Genomic DNA, 18,180 nt, shown 5'->3' with positions numbered 1-18,180 from the left:
AATGGGTCTCTAGAGGTCTGTCCCCACCTACAGGGGCCTTGAGGAGTGGGTCTGAGGCCGTAGCGGGGTGGCTGGCTCACCTGTTTTATGGAGACAAGGGGCTCCTCTTTCAGAGAGCACCCGAGGGCCAGAGCACCCTGACCCCTTGGAATGCCCGCCAGGCTCGCCCCAGCTCCTCCTTCCCATCTCCTTTTTATTTTCCCTCACTGGCACTGTGCGCAGATTTATTATCCGCCTTTTGATGCCTTCCTCAGCCACCGGGAAGAGAAATAAAGGGGACAGGGAGAATCCAATCTTCTTGTGCCTGGCCCTCCTCACTGCCTCGCTTTGTCTTTGTTTCCCCTCCTTTCTATTTCTCTTAAAAGATACCTGTGCTGCTGCTCTGCATTGGGTTAGAGTTTCTTTCTCCCTCCTCCCTGTCTTTTGCTCTTTTTAATTGTTTTGGTGCTTTTGTTTTCCCCTGGACTTGAGCGCAGTGGGAAAGGTCAGCTGTCGCAGGGCTGGACGCGGCTGATAAGGCCTCAGCGGGTTGTGTGGCGTCATTAAGGTCATTAAGCGGAGCGCCCTCCCTGGAGCAGCCTCCGCTGCGGGAGGGCGGGGGGGGGGGTCGGAGAGTAGGCGAGGCAGCCCACCTCAAGGGCCTGGCTCAGCCACGTGAGTGCTGATCAGCCCACTACCCACCCTGAGTCCTTCTCCAGGGGCAGATGCTACCCAGGGCCAGCTCTGGTGACTCTGGGACAGTGACGTTCATGTGCATCTGATGAGACACACCTGCAGGGGGCCTTGGAGAAAGGACTGGATGGGGCGGTAGGCATCCAACATCCAGCATCCAGGAGATCAAATTTCTGAAGTCCCTTCAATTACTGGGTTCATGTGTCTACCCCATGGTTACTTTACAACTAACTCATTTATGTAAAAATCGGAAAGTCTGGGTTTTGGTCTTGGCTCTATTACTAATTCCTTTGGACAAACACTGAACTTTGCCAGGCTTGTAAAAAGAAGTAGAAAATGTGGTTTCAAATGTACCTTCCATTGCTAATAGCTAGAGTTCACCTTACCAGCTCTACCTGCAAAATAAAAGTAAGGAGTGTATCTCTACTCTGACAAGGATGTGAAACCAGTTAATTCTTTCTCTCTAAGAGCCCTGAGGTAAACCTCAAGTCAGAGTCCTTGGAACTCATCCATATAGTTTGTCCTTCAAGAAAATTTGTGATGGAATACTGCAGAGCTCTTAAAGAAATGATGGACGTCTTCTGGAATGGCAAAAAAGAGAAAAAATATATAGATAGTAATACCATTGACTTGCATAATTCCCGATGTGTTTTCAAAGCCTGTTCACACTTCCTAATGATCTGGCGTAAGGCTCCTCTCTCTTAGCCTGCCTTAGAAAGATGGCATGATGAACTCTGACGGAACTCTTGTCTTCCCTATCAACTGACTGCATGACTATATGTTCGCTGAATGGATGAACAAGTGATCGAATGAGTGACTGAGTAACTTGAGGCCTTCAAGCAGCACCAAGTAGCACATAGTCAACTGTGCTTATTTGGCTCCCGCTGGTGCCAAGCTCAGTAATGGTTGGAGACAGGCTTTCGTAGATAACATCGGCCATGAGGGGTGTGCCATCAGATTTCATGGATGGTTCTGCTGTCTTGCCATAGGAAAGGGAATAAAAAGAATAATGACTAGCTTGAGTCACCCAAGAGGGTTGCTGTCCAGGTGAACAACCACAGAGCCCCTAGAAAATCACACAGTGGGTCTTTTAACTTCTCATCTCAAGGTAGGGCCTTTTATTCAAAACCCAACTCTTAAGATGAACAACAGAATTGAAATCAGACCCACGTCTAGTCACATTCTAAATTCCTTCATTGCCAATTATTGTTATTCTAGTGGGAGAGCCTTGAACCCCTGACTCTCAGTAAGTACTAGCTTCCTCTTTTAGAAACGACAGACAATAATACCTAAATATGTTGTTGTGAAGATTATATTAAATATTATCTGCATAATGCTAGACCAGAGCTAAGGCCCCTGACAGACGGTAAGCTTCAGAAATGATATCTGGTATCATCACCATCATCACCATCACCCCCATCCCCATCTCAGGGACTGGAGGCATTTCTGGGTATGGAAAACAGCGATAGTAATTCCTAACCCCCCAAGGTCATTGTAGAATTCAAAATACAACATTTGAAAGGGCCTGTCACTGCCAGGCACACCAGTAGAGGAACAGTAAGCACTAGCTCCGTTTCTTTCATTTACGGTGTCTTCCTACCTTTTGGCTTCCGTTGAGGGCAGTGGGGCACTATTGCTCTTTTGTCAAGTGGCCCAGTGTCTTTGAGGGGTGCTCCAAGGCCCCAGCAGGTGGGTGGTCTTCGCTGGTAGAGGAGTGGATAGTGGGGTGGCGGAAAGGAGAAGGAAGGGTGAGCAGCACTCGGGGACAAAAGACAGATCTTTTCCTGCCAAACCTGAGTGCACCAGAGGCTCCCGTTCTGAAGCTTTTGTCAAGTTTCTGCCTGTTCCTAGAGCTACCCTGGTAAGTCCCAAGGGAACTCTACTGTTTGCATAAACCATCCCATACAACCTAATTAGCTCCTTATAATACAGAAGACACAGATGAGCTCAAATTCAAACAACTGGAAAGCAAAGCTGTTTATTGATGGTGGTGTATGTACAGTGATAATCGGGGATGAGCTAGCTGGCTCCGAGGTACCGTGGAATCGCAGAGAGCCTTCTGCGCCCTCGAAGGGAGTCAAGTTATTCTCAGGATGACTTTAAAGTTCATAAAAAGTTATATGCCATAGCAATGAATACAGTACTTACATTGTTAATGTGATTATTTGTTCTGCAAAAACCAGAATGTCAAGTTTGAAATGTCAAGAAGCTCACAGCTGACAAAAAGTATCCAATGAATTCAAGCATGTTCTTTGCCAGGGACTTGAGTTGAGAGTTTTTATTTCATTTGCTTAATTTTTTTAAACCTTCTGACGTGCAGCCCCGGTAGAGAGACCCACCATCCTGGTTTTCCAGGGACTGTTCCTGTTTGAGCACAGGAAGCTCCGTGTCCTGGGAAAGCCTCAGTCCCGAGGAACCTGAGATAGTTGGTTGCTCGAGTTGGAGCACCTGGCAAACCCCTTTTCAGGAGAGTGCAGTGTTTTGTCCAACACCTGACTGACAACACACAAAGGTGCTCTGATCCAGTGGGTCTTCCAACTCAGATTTAGCTGACAAGTAAAAGTTTTACAGAAAAGGGAAGCAGCAAAATAGGGTTGGCTACTTTTTATTTTGCCAAATCACAACATTACCAAATTTCATCTGTCATCATCATTTTACATAAAATAGGAAATTCCAAAACCAAAAAAGCAGAAAAGAGTAGAACAAAAGTTCCATGTTCCCAGTGCCTAGCACCTTGTTGGGCAGATAGAGGTTCCTGTGAAAGCTGCAGAAGGTTGCTTTACAAAATTAGATAACGTATTTGCAAGTAGTTTGGAAAATGTGATGTGCTATGCAAATGTGGGATTTTTTTTTTAAAAAGAAATGAATAGCTCATCTCCCATAAGAATACTGTTGGCAGAGGTCTTCGCAAAAGTTACCCAACACTCAATAGGAGGCAGCATGACCTATTGGAAAGAATATATTATCAGGAGTTTGACCTTGGCTTGTATGTTAAATCTGCTTCCTTTTAGCTGTGGCATTGTACAGGCATGTCATCCTTTCTGAAACTCAGTTTTATCATCTGTAAAGTGGGGCTAGTAAAACTTTAATTCACAGGGCTTTTGAGAGCTAAATAAGAAACACACCAAAGTATTTGAATAAAAGAGCTCTCCTTTCAGATGACATATGAACACACAGATGTGTTACCCCTGTTAATAATACATTGGTTCTAGTTGTAAATGTTTTGATCCCTTGTAACTTAAATCACCAACACAAGTCCTGGTTAATTCTTGTCAAATGCTATGTATGGAGCGCTCGTTATATTCAGACCCTCTGTATAGAAAAGCCTGGAGCATAATACAGGTTCAGTGAGTGCTAATTTCCTGTTACACTGTGGCAAAACCAAAATTTACCTCTAGAAAAAACTCTAATAGTTTGAGATGAAGAAATGAGGAAAATGAAATAAACACTTTATTCTAGTTTTATGTGCACCATTAGTGCTATAATTGAATTTGCAGTCACTAACGGTTTTCTCCTTTATTTGGGCTTCTTAAATCAGGTCACTGGTTTTTAAGTCTGTCTCAGTTTTAGAGAACTCTGCCTCCCCATCCACTGTCAACATAGCCCATCCTCACCCACCCCTACATTCAGATTCTTTCACGTAATTAGTTTAGACCCTGGCCGTTATCGGTCCCTTCTTGGGAGCTCTGGGATGGGGTCGTTTTAATTTTTATTACTATCAGCCCCCATCTCCTCGCTGCCACATTTCTTTCTTTGGGAGGAACAGACCCGCGCACCTAGCTGTCCAAGGCAGCCACGGCACAGGTTTCTAGGATTTGTACCTCTGCATTGGCAACCTTCCCCAGTTTGTATCTCTGAACAGGGTTTTAATCACCCGGGCTCTAGTTCTCAGCACCGAAAGCTTTAAGAGGACTGCAGAAATGGTAGATTAGCCGCATTTAACAAAATAGAAAGTTTTCATTGTGACAGAAAAAGCTTTATTGATCTTGTCCAGGCATTGACTCCAAGGCCTTTTAACAAGCCATTCTGTCTAGACTCGCAGGCTAGAGCCCTCCCTGGGTGCTAACAGAGGAGGAATTGGGCTGCCTCCTGCAGGGGAGGCGACGGGAGGGGCCCAGAGTCGGGATTCTCAGTGGGGATTTTTTAAAGACCTAGGCTGACTTTGTTCTGCTGTGGAAGGAAAGGGCTCATGCACATGCACTGTGACACGCCCCGGGCTCCAGCCTTGTTTGGCTCTCTGCCTTTGCTGTGGACCTATCACATGGTAACAAATGAAGGTGTCTCCTCTATGGCCAAGCTTCCAGGAGCATCTCTTCCCTTTGCCCTTAGGAAGCCAGGCTGAACTCTGATGCCGAGGCCCTGAGCTGTGGGTCTCCAGGAGTCGGGAAGATAGCCCTTGAACAGGAGGGGGAAATGGGACTTTAGAGTCACTGTGATCAATTCAACTGCATTTCAATTCAATTCCGAAAGTTTTTATTTAACACATTCTGGGGTACATGGGAGATTTTGAAAAGGTATGAAAAATTGCTGCTCAAAACATATGGTTGAGGAGTTGACATCTACATATGAAATAACCTAAGAATCATTCTAGATGATTAGGCATTTATCAGAATTATCTACAATGATAACTTTTTTTACAAAAAGTGTGAAATATATTCAAATATAAAAAGTCGAGACCCTTTAATAGAGAATATTATAAACAATGGTTTAGCTATCTCCCAGATTGAACAGATCTTAATGTTTTTCCACTTTTGCTTTATATCCTTATATAAAGACTTAATCTTATGAATACCTTCCTGGTTCCATTTCTTCTTTCCTTCCTAGAAGTAAGTGCTACCTGAAATAGTTGGGTAGGTTTCCTTTATATATTTTTCTATTCTCGTTACATATGACTAGAACTTTAATATATAATGAGCAGTAATTACTGTGTGTGTGTGTAAATAGTGGAGGTAAAGTTTATTGGCCACCCACAGTTTATACTCACTGTTCTCTATATGTTTTGGACTGAATGAAGGAAATATTAAGTAAAAATCTTGACATCTGAACTTACCTGTTTGCTACCTAAATGAAGCATGGTGATCTTTAGACTTCCTTTCCTCTCTTAGTACCAGGAATCATTTGAGCTCCTGAAGTATCTTTAGGAAGTTTCACATACTACCAAATTGTCCTGTTCTCTCTGGATACTTGAAGATGGGCAGTTTCACCAATAAGATAACTTAGATAAACACTTGCTGACGCGGGAGGTAGATTAGATTATCCTCCAAGGTTGTTTTTCTGATGTTTTGATGATAATTTGTTATGTAAGTAAGAAGTAAGTAAGGATTCCTTACTTCTTTTTGTCTTGGACAAAAGAGTGATTTTACAGAACTAAATATTTTAAAAGTCCATACGGGTTTAAAAATCTATATTTATTGCTTCTAAATATCTAAATAGCTGTATGAGTTTTCCCAATTTCTATGACCCTCTCATGACTTTTATTCCCTTTCTGCTCGGCATGTATGGGCACAGTGAAGCTCTACGTTAGGTTGTAGTTAGAGCCAGTATATGTGCCACTGCTAAAAAAAAAAAATAATTTCAGGTTATCTATTTCCTGCTCTAGAATTGCTGGGATCTTTTCATTATCATTAATTTTGTTTGTATCAAAATTATAGTCCTGTGTCCACCCCTCTCCAGCTCTGTGTACCTAGTAATTTCTGTCCTTGGCAATCCTGTAGAATATAGTCCCATATTTGACGCCCCAGTACAATTGCCATAGCTATTGTTTAACTGGATAAAAGAAGCAGTATAAGAAAGTGTAGACTATTCTTTTTGAAATGGGCTGAAGATGAAAAAATGTGTAGGTTTGTGTACATGTGTATTTTCTGTAGTTTTTTAAATTAAAAATTGTCATCCCAGCCGGGTGTGGCTCAGCGGTTGAGCATCGACCTAGGATCTAGGAGAGTGTGGTTCGATTCCTGGTCAGGGCACATGCCCGGGTTGCGGGCTCAAACCCCAGTTGGGGGCCTGCAGGAGGCAGCCGATCAATGACTCTCTCATCATTGATGTTTCTATCTCTCTCTCTCTCCCTCTCCCTTCCTCTCTGTGAAATCAATAAAGATATATATTTAAAAAAAAAATGTCAAAACACAATCTAAAACTTACCTCCAGAAAGTGGATCCTGGTTAAATTCTTTACCATGCTAATGACCCATATCCTAGTGTCACTTCAAGAAACATGTCTTAGAAAACACTGTGGCACAGAGATGGTTTTAACAATATTGATACAATTGACATATTTACTCATCTTTGACCTCATGTAGTTCCAGATGTGTCTTTTAGGTACCAATCAGAGTGAAAGCCATCCAAGGACTGGTTGTCTCAGGTGACAGCCATAGCATTCTGAATCATTTGAAGAACAGACACAGAGTTAAATTGGTGGTCAGGTCCAGGATCCCAACATCAGTTCTACAGCTAGTAGAGCTGGGTTAGAGTATGTGGCTTTGATCTGCTGTCAGATTGACTTCCCTTTTAATTTTCTTCCTGACATAAATTCAGCCACTGAGCCATAGGCAGAACAACTAGAAAACCACAGGCCGCCTTCTGCAGAGGCAGAGTCTACTCTGATAGGTTCTACTACATGGGGGAGCCTAGAGGAGAACTCAGTATCTTTGTAGCAAGGGCAGATCTGAAGGAGAGAGAAAGGCAGGTCACATGGGACTAGTAAGCACCTAATTAAGAAAAGTGGACCTATGGGTTCAGATCCTTACTAAATCAAGCAGATGAATAGTTTCTCCTCTCATTGGAGGAAGTGAATGAGAAAAGGGGAGAAGGTGGAAATGTTACTCCAAAGCTATTGCCTCTGGAGAGTGGGAGGGAACTGTTCTCATGGAGTCATGGGGACAGGGAAATAGGGTTCCCTTTATGAGATATAGTGTATTGTCTGTGTTCAATGCTTGATTAATTGACTGATCCACAGTTAAAATGAAAGGCTGGTAGTGAAAGAAGCATAATTACAGTGACTCATATGGATTTGGTGGTTAAGACAAAATAGAATGGATAGCATATTAAGTAAATTATTGTAAGTGGGCAGGCATGCATATGCACCACAATTGTCTCAGGCCCTGGTTTCTTAGCAATATCTATTCTACCTTGGAAATGCCTACTGGCTCCCTCTTCATATCTACGTTTGTCTATCTACTGAACCCCCCTGATACAATGCACATATAATTGTGCCCTTCATGAGCTCAAGTTCTTCTCTGCTGGCTCCCCAGCCCCAGTACCTCAAGAACATGGCAGAGGAGGCCCCAGCTTGCATCTTGAGCCTGAACACATGCCCGTTACTCTAGCCATATTGAACTTCTCACCATCCCTGAACACCCCATGCTTTTCTAATGACCACCCCAGTAAATATACTTTCTCCTAAGTAAAATTTCATTCCTCCCTTTGTGTGATGAACTCATAATTCAAGACCCAATTTAAGTTTGACCTCCTGTATGGAGGTTTCTCTAACACCCAGGGGCAGTTACCTTTTTTTTCTGTGTGCCTGTATCCCCTATCAAGCATTTACTACACTGAATCGTAATTACCTGTTTATGCATGTGTGCTCAACAGCAGTAACAATAGCAGCTAACCCGTCTTTGGCTGGGAACTGGGCCTTGAACTTTATCTGATTTGCGTATCACAGCGACTCCATGAAATATGTGGCTAATATGTACTGTGGCTATTCCCTTTTTGTAGATGATACAACTAAGGGTTAGAGAAGTTAAATAATACGCTCTAGTCCATAGATTTAGGTGAGTTCTGGAGCTGGGTGTCAAACTCAAGTCTGCTCAATTCAAAGCCATTATCATTGCACTCCATGTCATCAAGGTTGCAGTCCCACTACACTCTGAGCTACAGATGGGTGCCCTGTTTAATGTGAGTCCATGTCAGAGTCTGGCACTTAGTAGGCCTTCATGATTTTTAAAAATCATTATAGTTTCTCTTCTTCAATCAAGTGTTGGCTAATTATTCCCATTCACAGGGTTGCTGTGCAGCTTAAATGCGCCCAGTGTTGGGCACATCACCTGGTGCACAGTAGGCACCTGCACCTACTTACTCCTCAAGTGAATGACCAGGAAATTTAACTTTTATTGTAATGCAGTTGAGAGCAATGTAGGCTTCAGGATGCCATTAGCTTTCTAGTGATTTCAGTGAAGCGTGATTTCCCAGGCCATTCTTTTGTGGGCTGAGGCAGCTTCTCTCACCAGGATCCTGGCTGTTTATTTTCCAAGTGACAACTTGATTTACTATTTTCCTTCTCATCACTTTCAAGAAGCATCTGCAGGCTAGTGAGTGACCCAGGCAGCGTAGAAAAGTCCATTTATTTCTCTGCTGCATCTTTCCTACAGAGAGGCTCTGAGGGTGAGGGCTAGAAATGGCCTCAGAAAGTCAGATTTCCCGTGTGTTTTCTTTTGTCATGTGGGATCACTTATAGTGACACAGTTTGCTGTCCACTGGTGCTCTCTGCTTTAAAAAATACCTGTATGATGGGATGTGGCAGGTAAAGGAGTCATCATGTCCTTGGGGGATGGCTCTGAAGTTTGACCTATCCAAATGCTTTTTTGGCCCTAAGGTACATTGTCAGGGAGATGGGTCAGGAAGAACCAAGAGTACAGTCACTTGTACAGTCTTTTACCTTTCTTATCCAGTCAGTGTGTCCCTCCCCTAATTCTAGCAGGAAATGTCATCAGGCGATGCACAGTAGAATTTATTCTAGTAAAAGTATTTCTTCTTTTCCTTCACTTTTAAAATATAATCATCTCATAGCTCAACAGATAACTTAGGTGTCTGCCCACAGCTTGTAAGAGGCCCTTAGAGGTGGGAGTTCTTGTTCCAGATGTTGGATTTTCAGCAGGTTCTTAGCATGGAAAGAAAACAGAATTGTGCAAGAACAAACTCGCATTTGCCTTAACTTCTTCCTTTGCTGGCAAACTACCCATGTTGCTGGCTTAACTCAAGGAACTTTTCAGAATTGAGTGGACATACAGTCTCCCCTAGGGATGGGCAGAACAATTGTGGAACTGTGGACTTCTCTGAATGTTTATTTCTGCTTTGCGTACCCCTTGCCTTGGGCTCAGTGCTTTCTTCATCATCATCAGGGCTTCTTTGCCCGGGGAGCAGTGGCCAGAAGAGTCAGGTGATACATCATCCGTTTAAAACTTGAGAACCTGAAAGCTCTCATAGCAGCTGCAGGGATGGAGGAGGGACAGTGCTGTTCCTGCTGAGGTCTGTGGATCAGAGGAAAGGAGTCAGCGAGCCAGCCCCAGCACCGTTGGCCATTGCTTTCCCTGGCAGGGAGGGTGGTGGCAGCCCATGTGATTTTGTGCCTCATTAGCTCCAGGATGGGCCAGGCCTGGATGGCCAGCCAGGGTTATCTTTGCATCAGTGAAGACTGAAGTACCGCGCTGCTGCATGGAGGCCGATTGAAGGACAGAGGACTCAGAGATGAGGACAATGTTGCCAGGGTCTCTGAAGCACGTCCTCAGGAAGCTGGCTCCACTCTGTTTCTGAAACAGGAGGTGTCCTGCTCAGGGCCAGTGGTGACAGCCACCGCAGAGGCCTAAGCATTTTAATAGGCTCTTCCAAATGGCGCCTAAAGATTCCATCTCTAAGGCTCAGATGGAGGTGAAGAGGGGGATCCTCTCAGGATGACTCAGCCCCATTCCCAGATCCCCTGCTTGGGCTCCTGCTGCCTGAGGGGGCTCTGACCTGCTGTTGCCTGTGGTTTCTCCTCTTGACACACTGAACTTCATACAGTTGCAGGACGTCAGAGAGAGGGTCCTCGGCACCTACTCCTGAGGACTTGAGTTCCTGGCGTGGTGGCGTTGGGACTAAGAATCAGGGAAATGAAGATCAGGGGGCCGAGTTCTGGAGCTGCTGAAGTGCTTCCTAGAGCCTCGCATAATCTAAACTGTGCGCCTCCACTTTCTTGCATTGGTTCCATCATAGCAAAGTGACCTCACAGTGTCAAGAGAACACAAATAACGATTGAGAAAGCATTTAAAAGTATATATTTTAAAAACTGAACATCTGTTTGCAAGTGGACCTAGGATCCCTCCTTACCCATTCTCATGTGTCATCATTGGAGCCTATTATATCTAATGCTGTGTCCATGTCCCTCAGTTTTGACCTCTGGCCCTTGGTGTTCCATGGTTGCATTAGGATCTTACTCTTCAAACTTTGGTTTCCTCCCCTGGCCTCTGGTTTGCCTGCATCTCTGCCTCTCGGTTCCCTTGGTTGTCTCTTCCAGGAATCTGTTGCTTCCACTCTGCCCAGTGAAAGGCAAACCTCACTAGGGAACTATGTCACCATCCTTGTCCAACCAGCCACAGACACCTCCTGGAAAAGTAGTTCAAATGTGTTCTCATCTTGTTTGTTTGTTAATATGTTTTTATTGATTTCAGAGAGAGGAAGAGAGAGGGAGAAATATCAGTGAGAGAGAAACATGGAGCGGCTGCCTCCTGCGCGCCCCCTTCTGGGGACTGAGCCGCAACCTGGGCATGTGCCCTGACTGGAAATGAACCTGCCACCTCCTGGCACTTGGAACGACACTCAACCACTAAGCAACACTGGCCAGGCATGTTCTCATCTTTGAACTAGGCTCTCTGCCTTCTGGTTTCTCTTTCTTCCAATTTACTATCAATGTGAACACTTAAGAATAGAAATCAGACCCTCCATTTTTTCAGTAAATGTCTGCAATGTTTCCTCATAACCTTCAGGATAAAGTCCAGATTGTTCATTCTCCAAGCCTAGGACAGCAAGCTATCAGGAGCCACAGGCCCAGTGAGACAGTGATACGTGTTTCTCCACACTTCCTACATCGCATAGGTAAAAACTATTATAGTGAATCCATTTTGGAATGTCTCAGAGAATCACCAGTTGGGTGTTTTTCGGGGGAAGAAAATGGAAAAGAGAATTGAGAAATGCTTGTTAATGCTATGGATACACATCAGTACTGGGATTAACAAGCCATTTGAAAGTTCAGTACTTCATATCCTATGCATCGGATTTACAGTTTTGACTTATACATGTCTAGATTGCATCTAATGTTTAATCAATTGGACACTTACAAATAACGGGTAAATGATTTGTTGTCAGACAGAGTTGAGCTCTGCTTCTCATGCAGCGAGAACAATATTTTGGTTTGAACACTTATGCAATTGATTGCAAATTTTGGAGTGATATAATTTAAATGGATCTCAACAGTCCATTAGCCGCATCCGTGCCTGCCCTCTTGCCAAGCCGTGGCTCTACGCTAAGCTGTTGTGGACCGTGTTACATAATCCCCTGCATTCGTCTTCTCTACCTACTTAGCTCGACTGCACACAAGGTGACTGCATTGTCTCTCTAACCTCCTTCCCAGGGTAAACACTAAGTGTAGGAACACAGACTTTGGGCAGCATTACATTTTTCTAATGGAGACTTTGGAGAATTGAAGGGGCTTAGAAATATGGGTTTGTCACTGTTTGGTTTTGCACCTTTTAGTTGTGCTCACTGTCGGCTTAGTATGGTTTTCAAGGTGAGTAGGAACTGCTCGTGCCTCAGCTACTGGGAGGAAATTGAGACAGATTGGGATCTTAGGGGAAAGGTCAGCCGTGAGGGTATTCAAAGGGGCAACTTCTTCAAGGTCCTCCCTCTCTCTCCCACCAGGCCCCTTATTTGCCCTTGTAAAGAGCGGGCCAGGCACCACCAATGCCTCTCTTCCCGGTAACAATCAGTATCCCATGAATGAAAAATGACATACTTTTACTTATCTACAATATGATTCAGGGTGTAGCTTTCTGTTGTCTATTGTTTGTTGACAAGTGGAGGGAGATGCCCAGGTGGCTCCCTCCAGTCCAGGGAAAAGATAAACTGGGAAAATTCGTCATTGAATGGAGAAACTGGGAAGGTTGTGAACTGTTGCAGCCGTTTTCATTAGATACTTGCAAAAGTATGTATTCCCCTACGTTTGGTTAATTTGCATGGAGGTTAGCCTAAATATGTGTGTGATTTACGTAGATCTCTTTTCTCACATTGGTTTTATTTCTTGTTTATTAATAGTGATATTCTTTTCTCTACAATGCTGTCATTTTTCCTCGATGGCCTTCCGCATGAAACAAGTTCTTTTCTTTTAAACACACCTGGATTCCAGGGGAGGAAGGGAAACATTTCTTGTGTTGCAGGAGAGTGATTTAGGTTGGGGGTGGGGAGCTAGGTTTTTGGCTCCAATTAGGCGAGCTTTGGCATGGTTTGTAAGTCAGTACGCAGTTGCATGAAATTATTCCTGTTTGTTGAGAAGTAGAGAAGGAGCATGTGGCATATCCAGAGTGATGGGCAAAGGGAAAGGTAACTGATATTTAGAGAAAAGTCCAGAGGCTCTAGAAGTCCAAAGTGACACTAACTGTCTTAGGCGACTCACTTATCCCTGGTCACCAGTTTCTTCCTTAATCAAACAAGGGTATTAAATCGGCCAATCGCTAACATCCCTTATATCTCTAAAATTTATTATTTTTACAGACTCCCTGGCCTAATGATATGAAATGTATTAAGTACCATGTGGCACATTAAATAATATCCCGGTTCCTTGCTGTTCTGTGCCAAGCCTTCCCCCTTTAAAGGGCATATGCCTGATTTAAGCTTCTCTTTAAAGGTCTCCTTTCCTTGCTTGTTTATCTGCTCAGTAACTTAGATATTTATAGAAGATCCCCATTAATATACCGTGTGTGGGGCCAAGGACAGGCATAGTCGTTGGCTCTGCACATTTGTGTCTGTGGGAAGAGCGCTTAGTGGTGATGACTTCATTTGACTTACCATCTTCCACTCTATCAGAGTCACCTCCAGCGCTACTGAGCAAGGGCTTGTCCAGTTGCGTTTTAACAAAGCCATTTCTTTAGAAATGAGAGGAGAGATTGGAACAATAGGCAGAGCACTCGGGTTTGGTTGGGCCTGTTTGGAACATAACAATAGTGTCAAATTTCTATTCTACGAATTTTTGGGGTTATTTTGGTAAAATGCATCAGGCATAGGTTATGTGCTGAGTAGTACTTGCACCTTGTAGTGTATGTGTAAGAGACACCGTGGTCGTTTATAAGTGGACAGATCCCTTTTGCTTATACCAGTGTGTGTGTGCAAACAGAAATATGCAGGTAGACCCACGTCATTGAGGCCACTAAGAACATACAGGACAAACCTCATCTCTTCTTTAACTCTCTGGGGTATGAAGTTGAGGTTCATGTTTTAATGACGTCATGATGCTAAAATGAATTTAATAGTATGTAGTGAGTGGTCATCTCTCCACATTATAAGTGTGACAGGTTCCTTTACAGCTCTTGCCTCAGGATGAGAAAATACTCATTTCATTTTACTTAAGTGGCTGACTATGGGCTGTGATGGTGGATAAGAGTCTGAGTTTGGGTGGAATTGGCTTTGGTTGATAAGGCTGAAGCGTAATTCTAGAAGGGAAAATAGAATTCTCACAATCTTATTTTGTAGCCCCCACTCCTTAGAGGGAAACTGAATATCTAACCTGGTTTTATTGCCCATTTCCTTTCATTAATGAGGTGCTTTTGGTAGCTTTTGACTAACCCTGATATGAAGTTGGCCACTCTAAGTGAGGCTTCCAGACAGCATGACAAATGGAAGTCTACGTGCAGTATGTCGAAATTATACGTCAAAGCAACAAATGATTAAATAAAATACATTCCATCCTCTTACCTTAAAAAATATACCCTTGAAACTACCTGGTAAGCCAGGCTCACGTTTAGAATTTTTGGATTCCTCGGAGTTCTGCACTGGAAAATGCTAGCACAGGGAGAACCAGCCCTTCTGGCGCTTAGCCTGTGTCCTGTCCCCTCCTCTTCCCACCTTTGGCTCCACCCTATATCACAAGGGGTCTGTTGTAAATGCACATGGATGCCCCAGCCCAAGTGGCCACACTCTGTCCAAAGCCTTGCAAACAGCCCTGTAGGGCTCTCCCTCGGACCCTGAGGCATCCACATTGACAGCTATTCCTCCAGAAAACAGATCCGGGGGAGAGCTCGGCACAAGCCCAGGAAACATGCTTGGGGCTTTCGGGTAGAGAATTACAGGATCCCAGTGTCTGGAAAATGGTCTTGAAAGAGAGTATGGCTCCAGCAGAATGTCATCCTGGCCTTGTGGACTCCTAGCCCTATGGGGACAGATGGTCTCACGGGGGCCATCTAAAACAGGAGACCCCAGAGCAGAGGCCCCTTGGAGTCTGAGGGAGGCACTGCCGTCTTGTCCACGCATGTTACCAAATTTCATTCTGTTCCCTTTTCCTCGCCTGCTTGGTCAGCTTCTCAAGTACAACCTCCTTGTTAGCGACCTAGTCCTGTTCCCCTGGGCTTAGGACTCAGCCATGGAAACCAAAGTTAACTGGGTTATTGATGGATACGAATCGGAGCCAGATCTTTCAGGTTAATTGATTTTTAGTTTTTGGTCGATAAAAGTTACCTAGAGCTAAAACACCCTTTGTCAGAACAGTTCATTATTCACTCGAAACCAGCTCTTCTATAAGCACTTGAAAGCCATCATCGAAGCAAACATGATGTAAACCTTACTTTACCGTTTCGCGTGAAATTTCCCTTTAGGTTTTTATTGGAGAAAATCTGAAGGAAAGGCAGCCAGCTCTCCTGCGCCGTTGTGTTGGTTTCTCCCCTCGTGTGGCCGCAGAGCGTCCCTGCGGTGTCCTGCCCCCCGGCTTTCCTTGTCCCTAGCTCTAAGCCTTCTGGAAGAGCTGGAGGGCGGGCAGTGCTGATGTCCGCCGCCGGGGCGCCTTCTCTCCGGTGTTTGCAGAGGCCACTCTGGCTCAGGCCAGCCGACCGCTGATTGAGGCCTTCCCTCCTTTTCTCCCTGCAGCTCGAGAGGAGAACGTGGCCACCTTCCGGGGCTCCGAGTACCTGTGCTACGACCTGTCTCAGAACCCCATCCAGAGCAGCAGCGACGAAATCACCCTCTCCTTCAAGACCTGGCAGCGCAACGGGCTCATCCTGCACACGGGCAAGTCGGCCGACTATGTCAACCTGGCTCTGAAGGATGGCGCGGTCTCCTTGGTCATTAACCTGGGGTCCGGGGCCTTTGAGGCCATCGTGGAGCCAGTGAACGGAAAATTCAACGACAACGCCTGGCACGACGTGAAAGTGACTCGCAACCTCCGGCAGGTAATGCTGAGGGCGGAGCGTGCCTGCGGGCGCATCCTGGGTAGTCAGGGGGGCAGTCTGTGGAGCAGGCGAGGGATGGGCTGGGGACCGGGAGAGGGATGGGTTTGGATCCGGGGAAGCCTAACTTTCCCCCGGTCTTTGCAATTTCACAAGGAAAATTATTAAACTGTGCTTCGTCCTGAACTTCACTTCTCCAGTTATGCCTGTTATTTAAGAAAGAATTCAGTTGTCTAGGTAATAAAAGTTATAAGTACTTTCATTCCTTTTTTCTGCATTCCTTTTAATCATTTTCTTAACCGCACATTTGACCCTTGTATGACTGTTCAGTTCAATCAGAGGCGGCGTTTGTTTTTTGCAGCTAGGTAGGCTTTGCCCATTCTTTAAGTTTTTTTTTTTAATTAAGTTAGCCATTGCCATGATGCCATAATTTTAAATCCCTCTAGAAAAAGTCTCTTTTAACCCTCTTCCCTTTCTTTTACCACCCCTCACCCAGTTTGTTTGGTTTTTTGTTTGTTGTTTTTTTTTTGGTTGTGGTGCTAACCTCTAGCCTTGCAATGAATAAGCTGGCATCTTTCTGAATTCCTCTGTTTCTCTGTTCCTTGGCCGGTGGTCCTACTTTATTGCCCATGTCTCTAACTCCAAGACTCTTCAGTTGATTGGGAGGCCTGGAAAGTGGAAGGACTCAAATAGAAAAGTCAACTTTGGAGCAGCCTGTCCTGGTTCTGGCCGTGCTTGGGAACTCCCATCGCTTGCCGATGCTAAGCAGGCAACTCCGTCAGGTGACGACACGCTCAGAAAGCCTCGGCACAGTGAAGTCGGTTCAATTTCATAACGAATAACAACAATAATAACACCTAACCAGCCCGCTTCGGTTCAAAAAAGCTTTTCCTATAAAAGTCTAGATTTGTGCTGAGACTGCCTTTCCCAGGTTGCTATTTTCACTTGGCTTTTCTTCTGGTGAATTTCTCATTAAACCCAGTGGGGCAGCATCCATCCTTTATTCATCAGAAAACATTATGCAAATGTCTAGAAAGTGCTTATCAAATTTTCTTCTGCGATGTGATTGATTTAATGCCTTCTAAGGTAAATATGAAAGCATAAGAACTGACAGGTGCTTGCATGTTTTCTGTTTGATAAAAGTGTAACTCCTTAATAATGGTGAATAAATGGAGAAGGCTCACACACATTGAAAACGCACAATATTCGAAACACCCTTTCCATACTTAAGTGTGTCAAGAAAGCCACCTGGCTGGGGAATTCTACTCTATCTGTGGTGAAGTCATTAAATAACACAAGACTTAGAGTCCCCAGTCATCTTAATACACATAGATTGAACTTTAAAAAAAAAGTCATTACCCAAAGATATATTTATTGATTTTTTAGACGGAGGGAGGGAGAGAGAGAGAGAGAGAGAGAGAGAGAGAAACATCAATGTGAGAGAGAAACATTAATCAGTTGCCACCTGTATGCACCCTGACCAGGGATCGAACCCACAACCTAAGCATGTGCCCTGACTGGGAATAGAACCTGCAAACTTTTGGTTCTGGGATGATGCTCCAATCAACTGAGCCACCCGGCCAGGGCTGGATTGAACATTTTTGAATCACTGCTCTATGTTTTTTCCTCCAAGGCCAAAGAACCCTATTGCTGCTGTTTTTCTTCATCATTTCCCATCTATACTTACTCAAAAGAGAGCTTCTCAACTGTCAAGAGATTCCCAAGTCAAATTTCCTTTTGCTACCATGTAAGGGCTTGATATACTTGAGTTGCAGAGTCTAGACCAAGTGAACTATGACCTTTTGCCAGTTTTGACTGGCAGGTGCACAGTAACACCCTGTAGACATTCCCTAGTGGAGGGGAGAATTTTCATGTGGTGGGGTTCTACCATCCAATCTGTTTTTCTAACTCTCTCCTGCCCCCCACACTTCCTTGCCATTCCAGAAATGATTTCAATTAGCTGGAGAAAGGCTCACTTTTATTTCTACTAAAAACACTCTTCCAAGGTAGAATCGGGCCCCAATTCAGTCCTTAAACTGAGAGGGGGATAAACCAAACTGTAATTCAGATATTGGCTGTACGGTTGAACCCACAAGCAGAGGAAAGCAGCCCCGGAGGGTTTCTTTTCCAAGGTCTAAGACCCAACTCCTCCCTGTGCCCTTGGACAAGCCATTTAACCTTTCTCCACCACTGTTGCCATTTGTGAAATGGTGATTACTACCCTCCCCAGCCATGTGCGGTGGCGCAATATGCAAAGTACCTTATGTTCCAGAAGGATTATGAGCTCATCCATGGTCTGGGTGCTAGACTCGCTGTGACATGCACATGAT

At 44.5% G+C, this 18,180-nt stretch overlaps 1 protein-coding gene across 5 annotated transcripts in view; it reads left to right on the top strand.

The window, feature by feature from the left end:
• NRXN3 (neurexin 3) overlaps positions 1 to 18,180 on the top strand; it is a 1,308,313-nt gene that overhangs the window by 298,057 nt on the left and 992,076 nt on the right. For all 5 annotated transcript variants that reach the window (XM_087818808.1, XM_087818802.1, XM_087818795.1 and 2 more), the window contains one exon: positions 15,552 to 15,853. In XM_087818808.1, coding sequence (XP_087674934.1) covers positions 15,552 to 15,853 — 302 coding nt within the window. The remainder of the gene's footprint in view (positions 1 to 15,551; positions 15,854 to 18,180) is intronic.

This window comes from Miniopterus natalensis, chromosome 1 (genome assembly GCF_054644295.1).
Source record: "Miniopterus natalensis isolate mMinNat1 chromosome 1, mMinNat1.hap1, whole genome shotgun sequence".
NCBI classification, from domain to species: domain Eukaryota; kingdom Metazoa; phylum Chordata; class Mammalia; order Chiroptera; family Miniopteridae; genus Miniopterus; species Miniopterus natalensis.
This window is presented reverse-complemented; position numbering and strand designations above follow the sequence as displayed.